Source organism: Herpailurus yagouaroundi, unplaced genomic scaffold, assembly GCF_014898765.1.
Source record: "Herpailurus yagouaroundi ecotype Mexico unplaced genomic scaffold, PumYag 217, whole genome shotgun sequence".
Lineage (NCBI taxonomy): Eukaryota > Metazoa > Chordata > Mammalia > Carnivora > Felidae > Herpailurus > Herpailurus yagouaroundi.
Window position 1 is genome coordinate 5861858 of NW_024412448.1, and position 17883 is coordinate 5879740.

Sequence of the window (17883 nt, forward strand, 5' to 3'; positions counted from 1 at the left end):
AGACATGAGGGCTAGCCGTGCTGTGGCCCCAGAATACATACCGCGGAAGAATAAGCCGATTTCACTGTTTCTTAAAGTATTTACTTTGTTGTAAAAGTTATTTCAATACCAGTCGTTTCCCAAGTGGTAGTAAATGTTTCACCACAGTACGGTCAAGAGAAGAGCCAACAAAGATCTACTTGACGACGCTTCTCAAGAAGTTTAGAGGATACTCTGCACTTCTTAAAAAGCCTCAGGTTATAGGGGCGCCTGGGTGGCTCAGTCGGTTAAGCGTCCGACTTTGGCTCAGGTCATGACCTCACAGTTCGTGAGTTCGAGCCCCGCGTCGGGCTCTGTGCTGATGGCTCAGAGCCTGGAGCCTGCTTCACATTCTGTGTCTCCCTCTCTCTCTGCCCCTTCCCTGCTCATGCTGTGTCTCTCTCCGTCTCAAAAATAAATAAACATTAAAAAACAATTTAGGGGCGCCTGGGTGGCGCAGTCGGTTAAGCGTCCGACTTCAGCCAGGTCACGATCTCGCGGTCCGTGAGTTCGAGCCCCGCGTCGGGCTCTGGGCTGATGGCTCGGAGCCTGGAGCCTGTTTCCGATTCTGTGTCTCCCTCTCTCTCTGCCCCTCCCCTGTTCATGCTCTGTCTCTCTCTGTCCCAAAAATAAATAAACGTTGAAAAAAAAAATTAAAAAAAAAAAAAGCCTCAGGTTATAATAATTGGCATGGGCAGGCAGCTGGCGTGGCTCAACCGTTCAGAACACAGCGCCGCTCCCTCCTTTGACCAGAACGCTGCTTCTGGGACCTTCTTTAGCCGTGATCACAATGGTGCCGAGGGGCGGCAGACGCCAACCTGTGGCGATTTCTCTGGTGTGCGGGCGCTCACATCCACTCCTGTCCTGACAGCAGTGACAGGCGGAGCCAAAGAGATAAAGGGTGCTGGGCAGTGAGGGCGGGACCTGCCACCCCCTGGGGTCCTGGGACCGTCACAGTCACCGCTCTCGTGGACAGCTCCCAACCCGATCTGCCTCACGAGGTCTCTGCGGCAATGGTCGGTGGGCGTGCGTGCCAGGCCCTCCAGTGGGAAGCAACTCGCCCTGTTTCCAGCTTGGGTTCTGGAGCCCAGCCAACGAGCCCTGACTGGCGATTGCATCAGGACATCTTTCTGGTGCAGAGGACAAGCCCTCCCCGGCCCTAGCTGGCTTCCTTCCCCGTGGCTCGGGCTGCTGGTCTCTGAGAGAGGTCTCACAAGGCTCTGCCGCGGCTGCCCACCTCACTGCCGCTCACATTCCAGAAAGGTTCTCAGACCCAAGGAGCGTTCTCTGGTTAGTGTGCCAAAGAACAGAATGCAATGTTCCAGGTGCGTTTACAATGGGACCACAAGCTGTTCTCTGAGGTCACCTACTCTATGTGATTTTAAGCTTTTCTTACTTATCACAAGGTGGCTATCACTCAAAAACAGTGCTGGGCCATCAGCCTGCCCTCCTGCGCTCAACCAGAAACGCAAACACGACCGTGGGGAGGTCAGATGGCAGTATTCCTGGTCTTGATGGTGTGCGGACAAGGTAACTCTAAGGTCCTGTGCCTACAGTACGTTTTCATGTCCTCAGAGCCACGGCCAAATCAATCCGATTTCAGAGGAAGGTCCAAAGCACACGCATCCCTCCAGAGAAGGCGTGGAGCGGTCTCTGCTCAAGAACACAAGGGGACAGATGAGATGGCACCCGGGGGCCCACTCAGCCCTAGCCAGAGGCAGGCGACACACGACGGGACGGACAGGTGGACAAGGCCAGGAGGGCCTGCGGCGCTTGCCCTGCAGTATGGTCACGCGGGAACGTACCGCGACCCTCGAGTAAAGGGAACCCCAGTTATACCAGCAGTCACCTGACGCCCCAGTCTGGGACGGCCCTTGGCCACAGGCCGGGCCTCTCTCTGGAGCCCACCCGGCCGATCTGGCCGGTCCGGGTCATCGGAGCATTTTCTTTGTCTTTTGTCAAGCGTGTAAAATCGTGAACGTGGTAACGAGGCTCCCGGCTACGAGACCACATGCTACCAGGCACGGCTGGATCTGGCTCACCGCAGGCGTAGCTCGCGGACTGAGCTGCGATTTGGTCCACACTCTGATTTTTTAATTAGTTGCCAATTTTCGAAAACGAAAACGTTCTATGTAAAAAGCAAGACTTCCGGTTCTTTTGGAAAACGGGAGGATCTGGCTCGTCGGCCATCTCCCGCCGAGGAGCAGAAGGAGGACGGCATCATCCCGGACGGGCACGCCCGCCAGCCCGTCGCTGCCCCACACGGTCGGCACGGCCCCTGCACCCTCCGCCCCGCCGCCCGCTGCCTGGGGCCTGCGGGCACCCGCAGCCGGGACTCGTCTGGGCCAGTGGGCTCAGGGTCTGAAGTCCGACGGCCTGGACTCTGGTCTCGATCCGCTACGGGGGAGCCGGGAGACTCGAGTGAGCAACCTAGCGTTTCTGGGCCTATGACTCCACCTCTGACTGCGCGGCCCCCACCTCCGGCCTCCAGGAGCTGCCGCGGGAGGCCACCGCCGGGAGGCTCACACCCACCCTGTGCAGCAGTGGCCAGAGGCTCTGCAAACGTTTGGGCTGTGAACAAGAGGGGGCCGTTTTTGTTTTTTCTGGATGCTCAGGTAACAACAGCCTGGCAGCGTGGAGTGTGGTTATCTGAGTAGGTGTCCTCTCTGTCGAAAGATCTATAGAAATGTTCTTACTACACAGGACTTGAAATTAATTTTGGAGTAGTAGCTGGTTGATAGCATCATGTGTACCTTTTCTTAACATTTTATGCAATCCTTCTTAAGGGGAAAAACGTTTAATTTCAAGAAACACTACTGTAATTTTCAAGAACAAAAATTAAAGAAAAAGAACACCAACATCGCTCGCTTTAAAAGTCGTAGTCCTCGCCCTTCATCGTTTTTGATTCCGTCATCCTCGGTGGGGGGATGAGGGTCCCCCCACACACGCTGGGTGTGCTGTGGGACCTTCTCAGGCCCCAGGGGAGACATCTGGGGAGCGCCCTCCACCAGTACACAAGGGGCAGAACACGGAGAACACGGTGGGTGCTCAGTGGGTGAGGTCTTGAGGACAGACCCCGCCTCCCTTTCTGGGGGAGTGTGACACCCCCCCACCCCCCGACACACCCCAGCTACATTCCTCAGGAGCTGCCTGCCATTATCAATCTGACCTCTGGGACAGCCTTGGCCTTTCCCCCAGAGGTCCGCCCCTGTTCCAGTCGGGCCTGTCCCCTCGGGAACTCCAGGAGTGCAAGGGGGGCTGGGGACCTCTGGCTGGGGGACACCAGCCTTGGGCAGGAGCTCCGTGCCCCAGGCGGGTTTCCTCACTTGAAAACGGGATTCCAGTAGCTCTGCAGGTGGGTTTATTACTGTGGGGGTGACTGCATTCATTTGTAAAAAACAGATCTCTGGCCCGCCGACCCCCTCCCGCCACCGACCCCCTCCCGCCACCGACCCCAACCTGGGGCCCAGTCCCTTCTAGAGCACACTTCTCTGTCCCTGTGTGTTCTGTCACAAATCACAGCAAACACGCACTTGCTGCTACCTTTCAGTCACCTTACAATGGGTACGAATCCTAACAACATGCAAAGCACACAGAAGGCGACCAGCTTCACCCACAATTTAAAAACTTGCAAACTAAAGCCAATAATGAAATACATTTTTCATCTGCCAGATTGGCAAGAAAGAAAATGCCGGATAAAAACACAACCGCACTAGAGTGAGGAAAGACACTCTTACACCCTGCAGCCACGAGCACGAACGAATCGGGCCAATTTTTTGGGGGTGATTTGGAAATAGCTTGCAGAACTCCAACCACTCACACCTTTGACCCAGTGATTCCAGATGTTGTTCTGATGACACCCTCCCACGGCCCTCCCTCCACGCCGCGAGCTTCGCTGCAGCACTGCCTTAGGAGCTAAGACCACAGGCCACCCGAAGTCCAGGCATACAAGGCGGTTAAAGAACGTCCTCGTGCCCCACGTCACCGAACTACCCAGGACGGGGTCGAAGGAGCACGCTGCCTACTGGCACACGTCCCTGGACACAGCGGGCGCACACGGGTGCTCGCCGTCTGCTTCTACAGTCACAGAGCGCAGGGCAGGCGTGGAGAGGGGCAGGGGACCCGACCGCTGTGGTCAGAGGGGACAGGGGGCGCGGGGCCTGACTTCTCCCCAACAACCCTGGGCACCATTTCATTTCCCAGCCACACGGAGGCGTCACTCCTGACCCGCCGAGGTCAGGAGCCCCCTTTGCTCCAGTGGGCGTCCCACACCCTGAGCACCACGGCGTGGCTGGGCCACCTGGGAGGCGGAGTGCTCTAACCAACCCTGGAGCGGCTGCGTCATACGTGGCCCTCCCAGATGTCCCAGCACCCGGCGTCGCCTTCCGGGTGGGGCCCGGCTTTCCGAGGCAGGTGCCGCTTTGCCGGTGGGCCCGACAGCTGCCTTGGCTGAGTGCTCTTGTCCTGACTGATGTGGATGAGCCATTGCCGTGTGACTGACCTTGGTCATCTGTCAACCCAGTCTTTCCAGTTGGGTTGTTTTTGAAGTTAAAAAATAATCACTTTAGAAACGTGATTTTTATTTATTTTTTTTAAAGTTCACTTATTTGTTTTGAGAGAGAGAAAGAGAGCGCATGCTATCAGGAAGGAGGCAGACAGAGAGGCAGAGAATCCCTGTACTGTCAGTGCAGAACCTGATGCGGGTCCTGATCTCACCAACGAGCTTAACCGACTGCGCCTCCCAGGAGCGCCAGAAATGTGTGATTTTTAAACCACTAGATACTCAGTTCCAATTCCGTACATTTTTAGGTTTGATTTTAAGCCACTGAACTCCGCGTGGGAGGCATTTTAGCGTGTGGCCGGCACTGCTGGTGGCCAGTTGTGTGCTGGGCCATCCTGTGTCGGCCTCTCCTTACGGAACATATGCCCACAGCTAGAAGGTTCCTGCTGTGTGTGGCCTGTTCCCCGTGCATTTTATTGGCCTAGAAAACCACTCATTTCGCTTCAAGAGAAACTGTCCATATTTCAGTTAGAATTACACTGACTCCTTAGTGTAGAGAAAACAGCTTTGTAGTATGTAATCCTCCCATCCAGAAGAGTTGACTTATAAAGATGTACTTTTCCCACAATGCCTGGTAGGGTCTCTCATCACATGGTTTTCCTGAGAGCACAGACCGCTGGGCTGCAGACTCAGGGCCTCCCTGGGCTCCATTCTCTCCAGTCACCTCCCTGCTCAGCTCGACTGAGCACCTGTTGTGCACCTGCTGTGCTAGCCCTGCCCCAGCGCCAGGCTGTCCCAGGACGGAGTGGGGGGGGGGGGGGGGGGGCCGGTGCGGGGGGGGGGGGGGGGGCCAGCTGGAAGGGGATGGGCCACAGGCAGGTGGTCTGAGAGGAAGGTGGGGGGGAGGTGTCCAGAGGTGTGGGCAGGAAGGGCCTGGGCTGCATGGGGCTCCGGGGAGGGGTCGCAGCCCCAGGCTCTGCAGCAAGGAGAGAGGACAGAAGAGTAGGGTCAGGGTCAGCGTGGAGCAGGGGTGGGGGTGGGGGGTCAGGAGAAGGGGCCGGATCCCTCGGGCAGGGTGGAGAAGGGGGGGCATGGTGACCCCGAAGTCCTGGGTGCAGTTGTGGGTCTGGACCCCAGGCACCTGTGCAGACCCAGGGGGTCAGGCTTGGGCTCAGGTCCTGCCCTGGGATAGGGTTGCAGCAGGGCCTGGCCAGGCCTCCTGGGGCCGTAGGGAGGCCAGGAGGGGCTCTGGTCCCACCTCAAAACCAAAAGGAGTATGTCTTTTCAGCGCCAAGAGCCAAGCGCTTGAGAAATACTGTGTAATGGAAGCAATCCTTCATGTTATTAAGTGCAGATGTCACACACTGTTACACTATTTCATTATTGTTTTTAACGTTTCACGACTGCTAGGACTCACAGTTTGTTCCTCGCGATGCACGGAAAACTTACAAAAGGAGAAGACGCTTCGTCCCAGGCTCTATAATGGAGCCTCTAGATTGCCTGTCTGGACGGATCGCCCACGTTGTACTTTATCATAAATGCTTATGATCACAGGTTTACGTCCGAAGCAGAGTTACTGGCTTCCTGAGAGTATCACCGAAGAAACCAGTAAGGTTTTAAAAAGTATTCTGAGGGGCGCCTAGCTGGCTCGGTGGGTGGGGCCTGTGACTCTCGATCTCAGGGTGGTGGGTTCAAGTCCCATGTTGGGCGTAGAGATTACTTAAAAATAAAAGCTTTAAAAAAATGATGATAAATAGGGGGCACTTGGGTGACTCGGTTGGTTGAGTGTCCAACTCTTGATTTCGGCACAGGTCATGATCTGACAGTTTGCGAGTCTGAGCCCCGAGTCAGGCTCTTACTCTGACAGCACGGAGCCTTCTTGGGACTCTCTCTCTGCCCCTCCCCGGCTCGTGCATACTCTCTCTCTCTCAAAATAAATAAACACTTAAAAATAACAATAAAAAAGAAGTATGCTTGCAGAAAGTAGAATATCCTACAGATAACTCCACTATGCATACTCGAACAGTCAACACATGAGGGGAGCACAAAGAAACTCTGTAGACAGTTGGAACGACCACAATGCGTTCATTCCAACCCTTCCTCCCGCCTAAATGCTTCCCAGGGTGAGCCAAACATCTCTCTCCTACTTTTCAATCCCGAAGCACTGCTCATAAAGGGCAGGGGCGACAGGCCCAGCCCCAGCCGGTGTGTGACCACCCTCCCCTGCACAGACCGTGCTGAAGGCCCGCCCCACAGCCTTCCTGGTTTCCTTGCCGAGGCCCTGCCTGCTGTTCTCAGGCTCTGAGACAGTCCCCTGGTGGAAGACAGTCTGTCTGGAGCTCTGGGGAAAACACTTCCCTTCCCAGTGAAAAGAAAGAAGTGTGGGGAGAGAAGCAGGCCTTCTGACGTGATGCTCGGAGCTGCTGCAGCTCTTCTGGACCATCAGGAGGAGACAGAGCCCCAGACCAGCCAGCCCCCGGCTCGTCTGCCTCTGGGCTCGACGCACAACTTGACGGACTCCTATGTTTTGGTCAGCGAGTCAGTGCCACTGCCGTGCCGTGATCACTGCGTGTCAGGAATGTGACCAAATGCTCACCACCTCGGCTGTCTCCTCCTGGGTCCAGTGAGCACGTGTAAGTTTCTGGGGCTGCCTTAAGTCACCTTCAGGAGGCCATCTGTGACCTGTGCACAGCAGGTCAGGGCTGCCGAGGGGCTTCGCCGGGCCCCAGCACTGCCGCTGTGCTCCTCCCCACCCAGAACGGTCCCCGCTGTCACCTGCAGCAGCCGGCTGGCCGCCCTGCTCACCAACTGGCCCCGCTTGGCCCCTGCTTCTGCCTGCTTCCTGACTCGCCGCCCTCCTCATCCCTGAGCCATGGCTCTGTACCACTTAAAAGCAGGAAAGGAAGGGACTCTGACAGGAAGCCACCACCAGACCGTCTCTTCCACCCGCACGTGGACGGGTGTGGCCTCTCGGACCTGCTGCTTTCCAAGAGCACGGCTTCTGGAAGAAGCCGTCTGCCCCATTCTTCCCTCCGGCTCCTCCCTCCCGGAAGACTGGCACGGCTGTGTTGCCCGTCCGCGGGGACCACCTGTAAGCCCACACTAACCTTCACCTTGCGTCCTGACCTCACCTGGCCTCCCTGCCACACGCCCCGGGGAGGCCACTCTCTCTCTCCTTAAGACTTTCTATTACAAGATACCCAAAAAGTTTCATCAAACACATGTACGTGTACAGTCTAAAGTATAAAAATAAAATAACTTGAAGAATAAAACAAACATTGGGGCGCCTGGCTGGCTCAGAGGAGCGTGCAACTCTTACTCTCGGGGTCGTGATTTCGAGTCCTGTGTTGGGTGTAGAGATTACTTAAAAAAGTAAAAGTTAGGGGCGCCTGGGTGGCTCAGTCAGTTGGGCATCCAACTTCGGCTCAGGTCATGATCTCGCAGTTCGTGAGTTCGAGCCCCGCGTCGGGCTCTGTGCTGACGGCTCGGAGCCTGGAGCCTGCTTCGGACTCTGTCTCCCTCTCTCTCTGCCCCTCCCCTGCTTGTGCTCTGTCTCTCTCTCTCAAAAATAAATAAAAACATTAAAATAATAATTCTTCACCTTCTTGAGGCAACTGGCTAAGTCGGTTAAGCATCCAACTCTTGATTTTAGCTCAGTCATGATCTCAGCTTGTGGCTTTGAGCTCTGTGTCAGGCTCTGTGCTGACAGTGTGGAGCCTGCCTGGGATTCTCTCTCTCTCTCTCTCTCTCTCTCTCTCTCTCTCTCCCACTTCCCCACTTGTGCTGGCTGTCTCTGTCCCTCTCAAAATACATAAACTCAAAAAATTCTTCACTTTCTTGCCACGTATGGACCCCTTCAAGTGTGACTATGGCATTTTTCAAAAAGGCAAGCCCTGCTTTGCTTTGCTTTTCTTTTCTTTTCTTTTCTTTTCTTTTCTTTTCTTTTCTTTCCTTTCCTTTCCTTTCCTTTCCTTTTCCCTTTCCTTCCTTCCTCCCTCCCTCCCTCCCTTCCTTCTTTCCTTCCTTTCAAGTAGGCTCCATGGCCAGCGTGGGGGTCGAACTCCCCACCCCGAGATCAGGAGGCCCCGACAGTGGTATTTTCTGTGGACATGTGCAAAGGAAGCCAGTCCGGCACTTAGCCGGCTATGTTGTGAGAAATGGGGCTAGAGTTTTATGCTTAACTAGAGCGAGTCAGATGTGAGGCAGAAATAAAAGTCCTCCCCACATGGATGGCCTCAGAGTTTCCCATATAAAAATTCTCTTTTCAAGCTATTCTGGAAGAAGAACAACGTATCTTAGAGGCTACTAAGGTAGCCACGGATAAGTTTGAAGGAATTGAATCAAATTTATTTTGTCTAAAAGACACCCCTCCCCAACAGCTAGTATCCTCATGGATGGTAACAGAAAAATGCAGATGTCCACAAGTTTAAGAAACTGATGGGCGAGATGAAAATAAGCTGGGAGTAACCACCAGAAGAATAAAACTTGAGTGTCACTTAAAAACAGGCTGGAGATGGAAAATGTGACCTACTCAATGAAAGGCGTGAGGAGATAAAAAATTCTTCAAGCACGCCAAGCAGAAAATACACAAAAAGCCATCGGAGGGAAGCGCCAGCAACTAGGGCTCACAGGGAAGAGCATGTACGGAGCCCCTGTGGCAGACTCGCACACGGGTCCGCGGGGCACGGGGCACGGGGACGGCGCTGTCCTTTCTGCAGAAGGCGCCGCCCCGACAGATGGGTGCGGGAAGGCGGGGAATCAAAGGAAGCCGGTGAGTCAGTGAAATACGAAGCAAGCAGGGCTGAGGCCCACCTGGGAGACCCAGGGGCAGAGTCTGGGGAGGAACATGAGGCTAAGACCGCGCGGGAATAGCCAGGAAAATGCACAGAAAGGTACAGCGAGGAGAGCCCAGGCCGGCCGAGGGCCGTGGGGCGGTCACGGCTCCCACAGCCCAGCACCGCCCACGGGCAGGTGGAGACCCGGGCGCCATGGTGGGATGGGCCAGACACAGACGCCCTGGGGAAGTCAGCACCGCAGTGAGAGCGGGACTTCCGATAGGGGGCGACAAGAGGGCAACACGGGCCGCTAGTGAGTGCCGCTGGGCCATCGCGACGAAAACTCAGTCTGGTTCCTATTTTGTAACGTATACAGTGATAAGTTCCAAATGATTCATGGATTTACACATTTAAAAAATGAAGCCATAAGTATTAGAAGAAATCAGGGAAGAATAATCTCCAATTGTGGAGTGGAAAAGGCCAAAAAAAGGCACAGGAACCAGAAAGGGTTAAAAACAAGAACACTAACTACACACACATGCAAAAATACACACATGACAAAAACCACCATAAGCCGAAAGTCAAATGAGAAACTGCCGGAAGGTGGGAAAGTATTTGTAAACTGTGTCTCGGGAAAGGGGTAATTTCCATCAGGAAGGACGAGCTCCTATAGATGGGGCCCCGGCAGGCAGGAAGGGGCAGAGCGGGAGCCGGGGGAGAGGAGGGGCCTCCTGCCCAGAGCCACTCGGGGGAACGCCGCACCACCTCGGACAGGAGACGCGGGTGACGTCCGCGGTGCCGTGTGCGCAGCCTCGCACACCCTGCTGGCGTCCGTGTGAGCGGGGGTGGTCCCACGGACCCCACCGGACCAGAGCTTCCCGAACTAGAAATACACCTGCTTTTCGACCTGGCAACCCCCACCCTGGGGACTCACATACAGGCTTTTAGCGGGAGGCATGTGTCCCAGGCCATCACTGTAATGTGACTTGTATGGCAAAAGATTGGAAATGACCTAAAATATCCACCGCAGGGACAACAGTCCCATCGGTCAGGGCACATCTACACAACGAGGTGCAGCCCACGTGGGGCTGAGACCCCCTAACCCTGTGGACGGATTCCGAAGGGATTCCCTCAGGCTTCCGGCCACTTCTCGGGGTCAGGCTGCTCTCCCGACAGAGCAAATGCGTCTCCTGGACCCCCGCGAGGACCTGGCGGGGCAGGGACAAGGACACACGGGCGTGCTCGGGAGGCCGGAGAGTGGCCGGCCCTCCCAGACAGAAGGACCGCACCAGCCCCCGTGGAGGGGACCCCCCTGCAGCACCGGGCAGCACCCGAGTAGGAGGACTGGCACTGTGGTGACACAGCAGGAGCCCGCACAGGCGGAATGGGCGGAGCGAACGCGGTGTCTGTCTGCACATCAGCCACCGCGGACCCAGCCCTCCTGGACAGCGGCGGAGGGGAAGCGCGTCTCGCCTAAGACAGGATGTCGACTCCCTCCATTCTGACTTCCTACTTTCTGAACGAGTAAGTTCTTCCTTCCAGCTTCTCTCTTACCTCAGGCAAAGCATCCGTGGCGGGAACAGAAACTACCCCTCGGCAACAAGAACCGCCCTGCAGGACACCGGGCCCCCGTGAGACAGCCCCCGACAGTGATCTGCCTGACCCTCACCGCCCACCTACGCGGGCCCACCGACCGCCGGCCCGCATTCTCCCTATGTAACCCTGGGACTGTTTTCCCCACTTTGCAGACCGTCTTCGAGTTGCTCGCCCACGGTCCTCCTGACATCGGCCTCGCTGCAGTAACCACCCTTCTCGTGTCACATCCGCTCGTCTCTCTGCCTCTGGAGTGTGGTCGGTGTGTCGGTGACGAGTGGCCGAGCCCGGCGTGTCTGGGACCCCGGAGCCAGGCACTCGTGCGCCCCCATGTCCCGGCCCCAGCCTACCTGGCACAGAGTCGTCCTGGGACGTGAGGCTGGAGGGGCTGGATCCCAGGTCCAGTAACTTCCACGTGTCCTGGAGGGGACCACTGGCTGGTGATGAGGAGCTTCGGGTGTGGTGGCTCTTCTCCTCACAGGATTCTTGAGCCAGGTGTGGCTTTGGGGACCGGCTTTCCTTCTGCCGAGCTGATCTGTAAGTCGCCCTGGAGATCCCGTGTTGCCTCTATGACAGTAAACAAAGACAGAAACAGCCCTCAGAGTCCTGCTGGGTGAGCGGTGGGACGGTGGGCACGGCCCTCGGTCAGGCCCGCGCTCCCCGGGCACTCCAGCTGGGGTTCCCCTGGGCTCCAGAAGGCCTCGCGATGTGCAGGGCAAAGGCAGTCCACTCTATGGGAGGTGGGACCTGGAAAGAAGGACAGATGCCCCAAAGCCCATGCTCTCCGGCCGCGAAGGCCCGCTGTGGGGGCCCGTGTGTGCCCCGGGGCAGGGGTCTCGCTGTGCAAGGGCATGACGGAGACCCCCCCCCGCCCCCGCCCATGCGAGGAGAGGTGTCTGCTACTGACACCGCAGTCACTCAGGGCAACAGCCACCCACTGGGACAGAAGGCACACGGGTTCCCCACAGTGGGTCCCTGCACTGAGATGAGGCCCTGCTGTACCTGCCCCGACCCGGCCTCAGCTCCTGCTGTGCAGCCTGGCGGACTGGACCTTCTGCTGACACTCTGGACCAGGTGGGGCCGGGCCTCCCCGGGGTGTCCAGAGGAATGTTCTGTCTCGGCGCTCTTAGAGCCCTGCCGTGGAAATGCAGAGAAAAGGACTCAGTGCCATGTGTCATCGAGGGGGCGTGTCACCCAGGTCTCCCTCAAAAGTAGGAAGAAACGCTGTCCCCAAGTCTCCAGTATCAGGGACTCGCTCACATTGGGGACTGGCCACAAGGGAGGGGCGTGGTCGTGTCCACGAGCCAGGATGACCACAGCAGGCCTTCAGTGGCCATCTGAGTGCCCCTCACATCCTTCAGGAGACCGAGAACCTAACGTCACACAGACCCTCCCAGGGCACATGTCCCTGGCACACCATCGGTGCATCGCTCTGATGGCTCTTTGCACGCCCTCTCTGTGGGGACGCCTGCAGGACGGCAGTCAGAAGGGAGCATGAGGGAGTTTCTAAAGAGGCACAGAATGAAACATGGAAGAAAATGTAAGAATTAAAAGCAGGGGCACCAGGGCAGAGCCCGGGCAGTAGGCCAGTGGGGCCCCTGGGAACCAGCCAGATCCACCAGCCTCCTCCCGCCCCAGGGAGCACTCACACCCACCACCCAGCTCTCCTCCCCTCTAGTTCAATCAATATTTGAGTTTTCAACTGAGAAACGCACACAAATCTTTTGGATTTAATTGACAGCCCCTGGGGCAGCACTGATAATAAATGGCTTTTCGCATTTGTTGAGGGACTCACTGTGCGTCTTCCTCTGTGCTTTCTGACCATACCCTTTGCTTATTTATCTACTGGTTAAAAATTGGGCCCCAGAGTCTCATCTTTTCTCACGTTTTAAGAAAGGAGTCATTTCACTGGATTATCAAAGGCATGGTAGTTTTGTAGTTTGAAAGAGATTAATAAAGTGTAATAAAGTACTTTTCAAGTTTATTTATTTGTTTTGAGAGAGACTATCCCCATGAGGGCTCCATGCTGTCAGCACGGAGCCTGACTTGGGGCCTTGAACTCACAAACCTTGAGATCATAATCTGAGCCAAAATCAAGGATCAGGCACTTAACCAACGGAGCCACCCAGGCGCCCCTCGTGTAATAAAGTACTTAATGTACTAGAAAGAAGTGAAGGTACAGATAACAATATGCATGGTTTACTGTAACGGCTAACGGGCACATTTATTCTATGACTTAGGGCATTTTCCTCAATAACACGTACGCAGAGGTTTAATTAATTAATGCAGATGATTTGAAAAGTTATGAACAACTAGCTGAGGCACTTCAAAGTTTTAACAGCATTTCCCACAAGTGGAAAAAGCGTCCTCCAGGGGATGGGGTGTCTTCCAGGAGGGGGGTCCTCCTCCAGGAGAACGGGTCCCCTAGGGGAGGGGGTCCTCCAGGGGAGGGATCCTCTGGTGGAAAGCGCCATGGTCTTCAGCCCCTCTCTGTGGCCAGCCCTGCCCAGTTGTCTCAGGCCATGTCTCCTCGCCAGGCACACCGCCGTGCACATCTCTCCCACAGAGCCAGAGCCATTCCAGGCGGCCTGGCGCGTCCCCGCCGTCCCGTGGCTCAGACCCTGCCCTTTGCCGAGGGCTTGTGTTTAGCTCCAGCAGAAGGCCCCCAACACCCCGTGAGGTGTGTGTGCCCACGGACGAGGCTGGGGGGCAGCTCGGGGATCGCTGGTCCCAGACGGCCGCTCGCCTCCCCCCAGCCAGCTGCCAGGCCTCAAACCCGGATTCCTTCCTTCTCTCGCACTCCACGTCCATCCCACAGCAAATCCAGATCTGACGCATCTCCTGGCCGGCCGCCCCCTCCTCCCAGCCAGGACCCCCCACCGACTGGCCCCGCACCCACCCCCAGCTCAGCGTGGAGCCCAACGCCGCGGCCTCTGCCACCTCGCCAGGGCCGACTTGGAGCTCGCGTCACCCCACGGCCGAACAGGCCGCCCATCACCCACCTGGCGCTCTCTGATTTTATCTGACGCACACTGGAGACCGTTCGCGGGACATCAGCATATGGTCTAGGGTCAAGAGTTTATGAAACTCCCGCCCCCTTCAGAGAAGCGGAATATTAGCGAATAAAAAACTACACACACACGCACACACGCACAGACACGGCTCCAGGATGCACGCACGATACTTTTCAACGACTGATGAGAGGCGGAAGGTTCTGGTCGTGAGGAGAACCACGCTGTGAACACTCTGAGGGCAGCGGCAGGCGGCCCGCGCCGGGGGGCTAAGGTGCCAGGCCCCGGCCGGCACGCGGCCGGCACGCTGGACGGGCATAAGCTCCCTGGAAGGGCAGCAGCATCCAGCCGGCCGGGAACCCGCTCGGGGCCCCTGGGGTGGAGCCAGAAGCACCCGCGCACAGAATTCAGCATCTACTCTGCGTAAACACTCAGTAGATCAGGAGGAGAGAGCGCTGCTTTAAACCGACGAACGGTCTGGAAGAGGCTGGGCCACATAAACTCGCTGATAGTTGACCGCTTTTAACCTACAAAATGGCAATTTTGTAGGGTTCAACCTAATACCCAAACCTACAGCAAACTTTCTACTTGAAGATAAAATGCAAAAAGCATTTGGAGCTCCTGACTGGCTCGGTTGGTGGAGCGTGTGACTCTTGATCTCGGGGTTATGAGTTCGATCCCCATTTTAGACGTAGAGATTGCTTAAAAAAATAAAATCTTTAAAGAAAAACGCAAAAAGCACTGTTCAAGTCAGGACAAAGGTGTGGATGCCAGCTAGCCTGCTCTTGTTTCCACTGCATGGGAGTCCTGGTCAGGACAGCAGCATGAGACAGGACTGAGAAGGAGGGAGCCTGACCCCAGCAGGGGCTCTGGCCCCATAGAGAACCGAGGGAAAACTCTGGTCACACGCACCAGCACCAATCACTTCTGCAGAATTGCTAGATACCAAATCATCTGAGAAAAGTCAACGAGGTTCCCGATGGCCTGCAACAGCTAGAAAATGTGTGTTTAGAAATACTCAAGAGAAACGGTACAGTCATCAGAGTATTGCCCAGCGCTGAACAGGAATGAGCTTCTGAACCCTGAAAAGACGTGGAGGAAACGTAAACGCGCGTAGCCAAGAGAAGGAGGCCAGTCCGAGAAAGGCCACATAGCGTGTGATTCCAACTCTGTGACATCCCAGAAAAGGCAGAACTGCGGGGTCCGTAAGAAGCTCGCTCGGCACCAGGGACGGAGTTGGGACAAGGGGGAGGGATGCACAGACACAGACGATTCCTAGGACAGTGGGACTACTCGGTGTGAGGCCGTAACATGGACACACGTCAGCATCCGTTTGTGCAAACCCTTACGATGTCCAGCACGAGAGCGCACCGTGACTCTGGACTCTGGCGATAGCTGTGTGTCACGGAAGGTTCGTCAGTTGTGACGGACACGCCATCTGGTGGGGGATGCTGATAATGGGGGAGGCAGAGGACATTCATAACGATGTTTATAGCAAAAAATAGCCTAAATGCCCACTGACAGAAGAATGGATAAATAAACGTTGATATATTCATACGATAGAAAGAATATACACAAACCAGTGTCTAGGCCTGGAAAGCCATGCCTCGCAGGTCAGACCCCGCCCACCACCTTTTTTTTGGTCCAGCCCATGAGCTAAGAACACAGTTTTTACATTTTTATTTATTTTTTTAAAGATTTTATTATTTTTTATTTTATTTTTTTTACATTTATTTATTTTTGATAGAGCACAAGTGGGGGAGGGGCAGAGAGAGAGAGGGAGACACAGAATCCGAAGCAGGCTCCAGGCTCGGCGCCGTCAGCACAGAGGCCGATGTGGGGCTTGAACTCACAAAACGCGAGATCATGACCTGAGCCGAGGTTGGATGCTTAACCGACTGAGCCACTCAGGCGCCCCTATTTTATTTTTAAAGTTTATTTCCACCTATTTATTTGAGAGCAACAGAGACAGTGAAAGTGGGGGAGGGGCAGAGAGACACGGTGACAGAGAAAGAATCCCAAGCAGGCTCCACACTGACAGCGCAGAGCCCAACGCAGGGCTTGAACTCATGAAACTGGGAGACCATGACCTGAGCCAAAATTAAGAGTCAGATGCTTAACCAACTGGGCCACCCAGGTGCCCCATGATGTTATTATTTTTAAGTAATCTCTACACACAATGTGAGGCTCGAACTCACGATCCTGAGATCAATCCTGAGGTCAACAGTCATACACTCTACTAAGCCAGCCGGGTACCGAGTTTTCACATTTTAAAATTAAAAAAAGATTTCTTTTAATGTGTATTCATTTTTGAGACGGAGAGACAGAGTGCAAGTAGGGCAGGGGAAGAGAGAGAGGGAGACACAGAATCCGAAGCAGGCTCCAGGCTCCGAGCTGTCAGCACAGAGCCCGACGTGGGGCTCGAACTCAAGAGCCACGAGATCATGACCTGAGCTGAAGTTGGATGCTCAACCGACTGGGCCACCCAGGTGCCCCTACAGTTTTAAATAGTTGAAAAAAATCAAAAGAAGGATGTTTCATGACATGAAAATTACATGAAATTAAACATTTCAGGATCCGTAAAGTTTTACCAGAGCACCACCCATGTCCACCTGTTCACACACCACCTGAGACACCTTCAGGCTCATCGCGGAGCTAAACTGCCACAGAGAATGTAGGGTCCTTAAAGGTGGGGCCCTACATAGTTGGTCTCCAGCCCTTTACAGAAAAGTTTGCATCGGCCTTGATATTATCTCAGAAACATAATGTTGGATGAAAGCACCGTGCAGAAAGATACATACACGACCAGATGCGATTTATACGGATTTTCACATATCTGTTGAGAGAAAGTCTGAAGGGGGGGGATGTCTGACAGGACACTCACGGCGGTTTTCACTTTATAACATTTTGTTTATTAAGTTGGATGGTGTAGTTACATTAGTCTTGGTATCTTCTTAAAAGTCTAAAATATTTATAATAAAAATACATAAATGACAATATCCACTTAGTAAAGACCAAACGGGGAGAACAGCTAAGAAAACTTTGTAAAGGGACAGAAACAAGGACTATTACAAAGCTATGGTATTAAAGGGGAAGAGACCCTTCACGGGGGCCATGTGGAAAATAAATGCGGACCTGAATCTCACAACGCACAGGTGTCACTCCACGGTCTGCAAAATACTGTCCTGGCTCTTCCAAAATGTCAGTGTTGTGAAGGACAAACAAGGTCAGAAGGCCCCCTCTGGGGTGGAGGAGATGTCCACACAAGCACCTGCACGTGACCATGTGCACACCACGCACATGCATAAATACATCTCCATGTGCACCACACACAACCACACACACTCACGCACAGGTACGCAAGTGCTAGAGGCAACACGGGTCCCGGACTTGGGATTGGCAAATCTGAGTGTAGAACATGTATGAAATTCTAGGATTGTGTTTTATTTTTGTTATTTTCGAGAGAGAGAGAGAGAGAAGAGCGTGGAAGTGTGTGCATAAGCAGGAGAGGGGCAAAGGGAGGCAGAGGGAGAGAGATAGGGAGAGACAGAGAATCTTAAGCAGGCTTCATGCTCAGCATGGAGCCCCCCATGGAGCTTGATCCCATGACCCTGGCTGGGACCATAACTTGAGCCAAAAATCAAGAGTTGGACGCTCAACCATCTGAGCCACCCAGGCACCCCATGGATCGTATTAATGTTATGTTTCCTAATTTTCATAATGTCAGAAGGTATCTTTGTTTTCAGACATGAAGGGGCTTATTCTTAGCTGGTCCGGGAGCAAAGCTGTCTGACTCTGTGTGTCTCTCTCTACCTTTCCTCCATCTATATCTCTTTATCCATCCATCCATCTAACATCTGTCTATCATCTATCTATCTATTATCTATCTATCCATCTAACAGCGATATCACGTATCTATCCATCACCTATCCATCCATCCATCATCTATCCATCTACCATCTATCCATCATCTATCCATCTATCA

At 54.6% G+C, this 17883-nt stretch overlaps 1 protein-coding gene across 8 annotated transcripts in view; it reads right to left on the bottom strand.

Annotated features, from left to right (window-relative positions):
• The window catches only part of CCDC57 (coiled-coil domain containing 57), a 101928-nt gene that overhangs the window by 17522 nt on the left and 66523 nt on the right, over positions 1 to 17883 (bottom strand). For 6 of the 8 annotated variants that reach the window (XR_005785021.1, XR_005785022.1, XM_040456711.1 and 3 more), the window contains 2 exons: positions 11890 to 12021; positions 11238 to 11454 (listed from right to left, as the gene is read on the bottom strand). Coding sequence is in view for 6 of the 8 variants with exons in the window: in XM_040456711.1 (XP_040312645.1) it covers positions 11238 to 11454; positions 11890 to 12021 (349 nt within the window). In the remaining 2 variants the exon portion in view is untranslated. Of the gene's footprint in view, positions 1 to 8840; positions 10906 to 11237; positions 11455 to 11889; positions 12022 to 17883 lie in introns of those variants that run through there. The other 2 variants (XM_040456712.1, XM_040456716.1) reach the window with 2 other exon arrangements.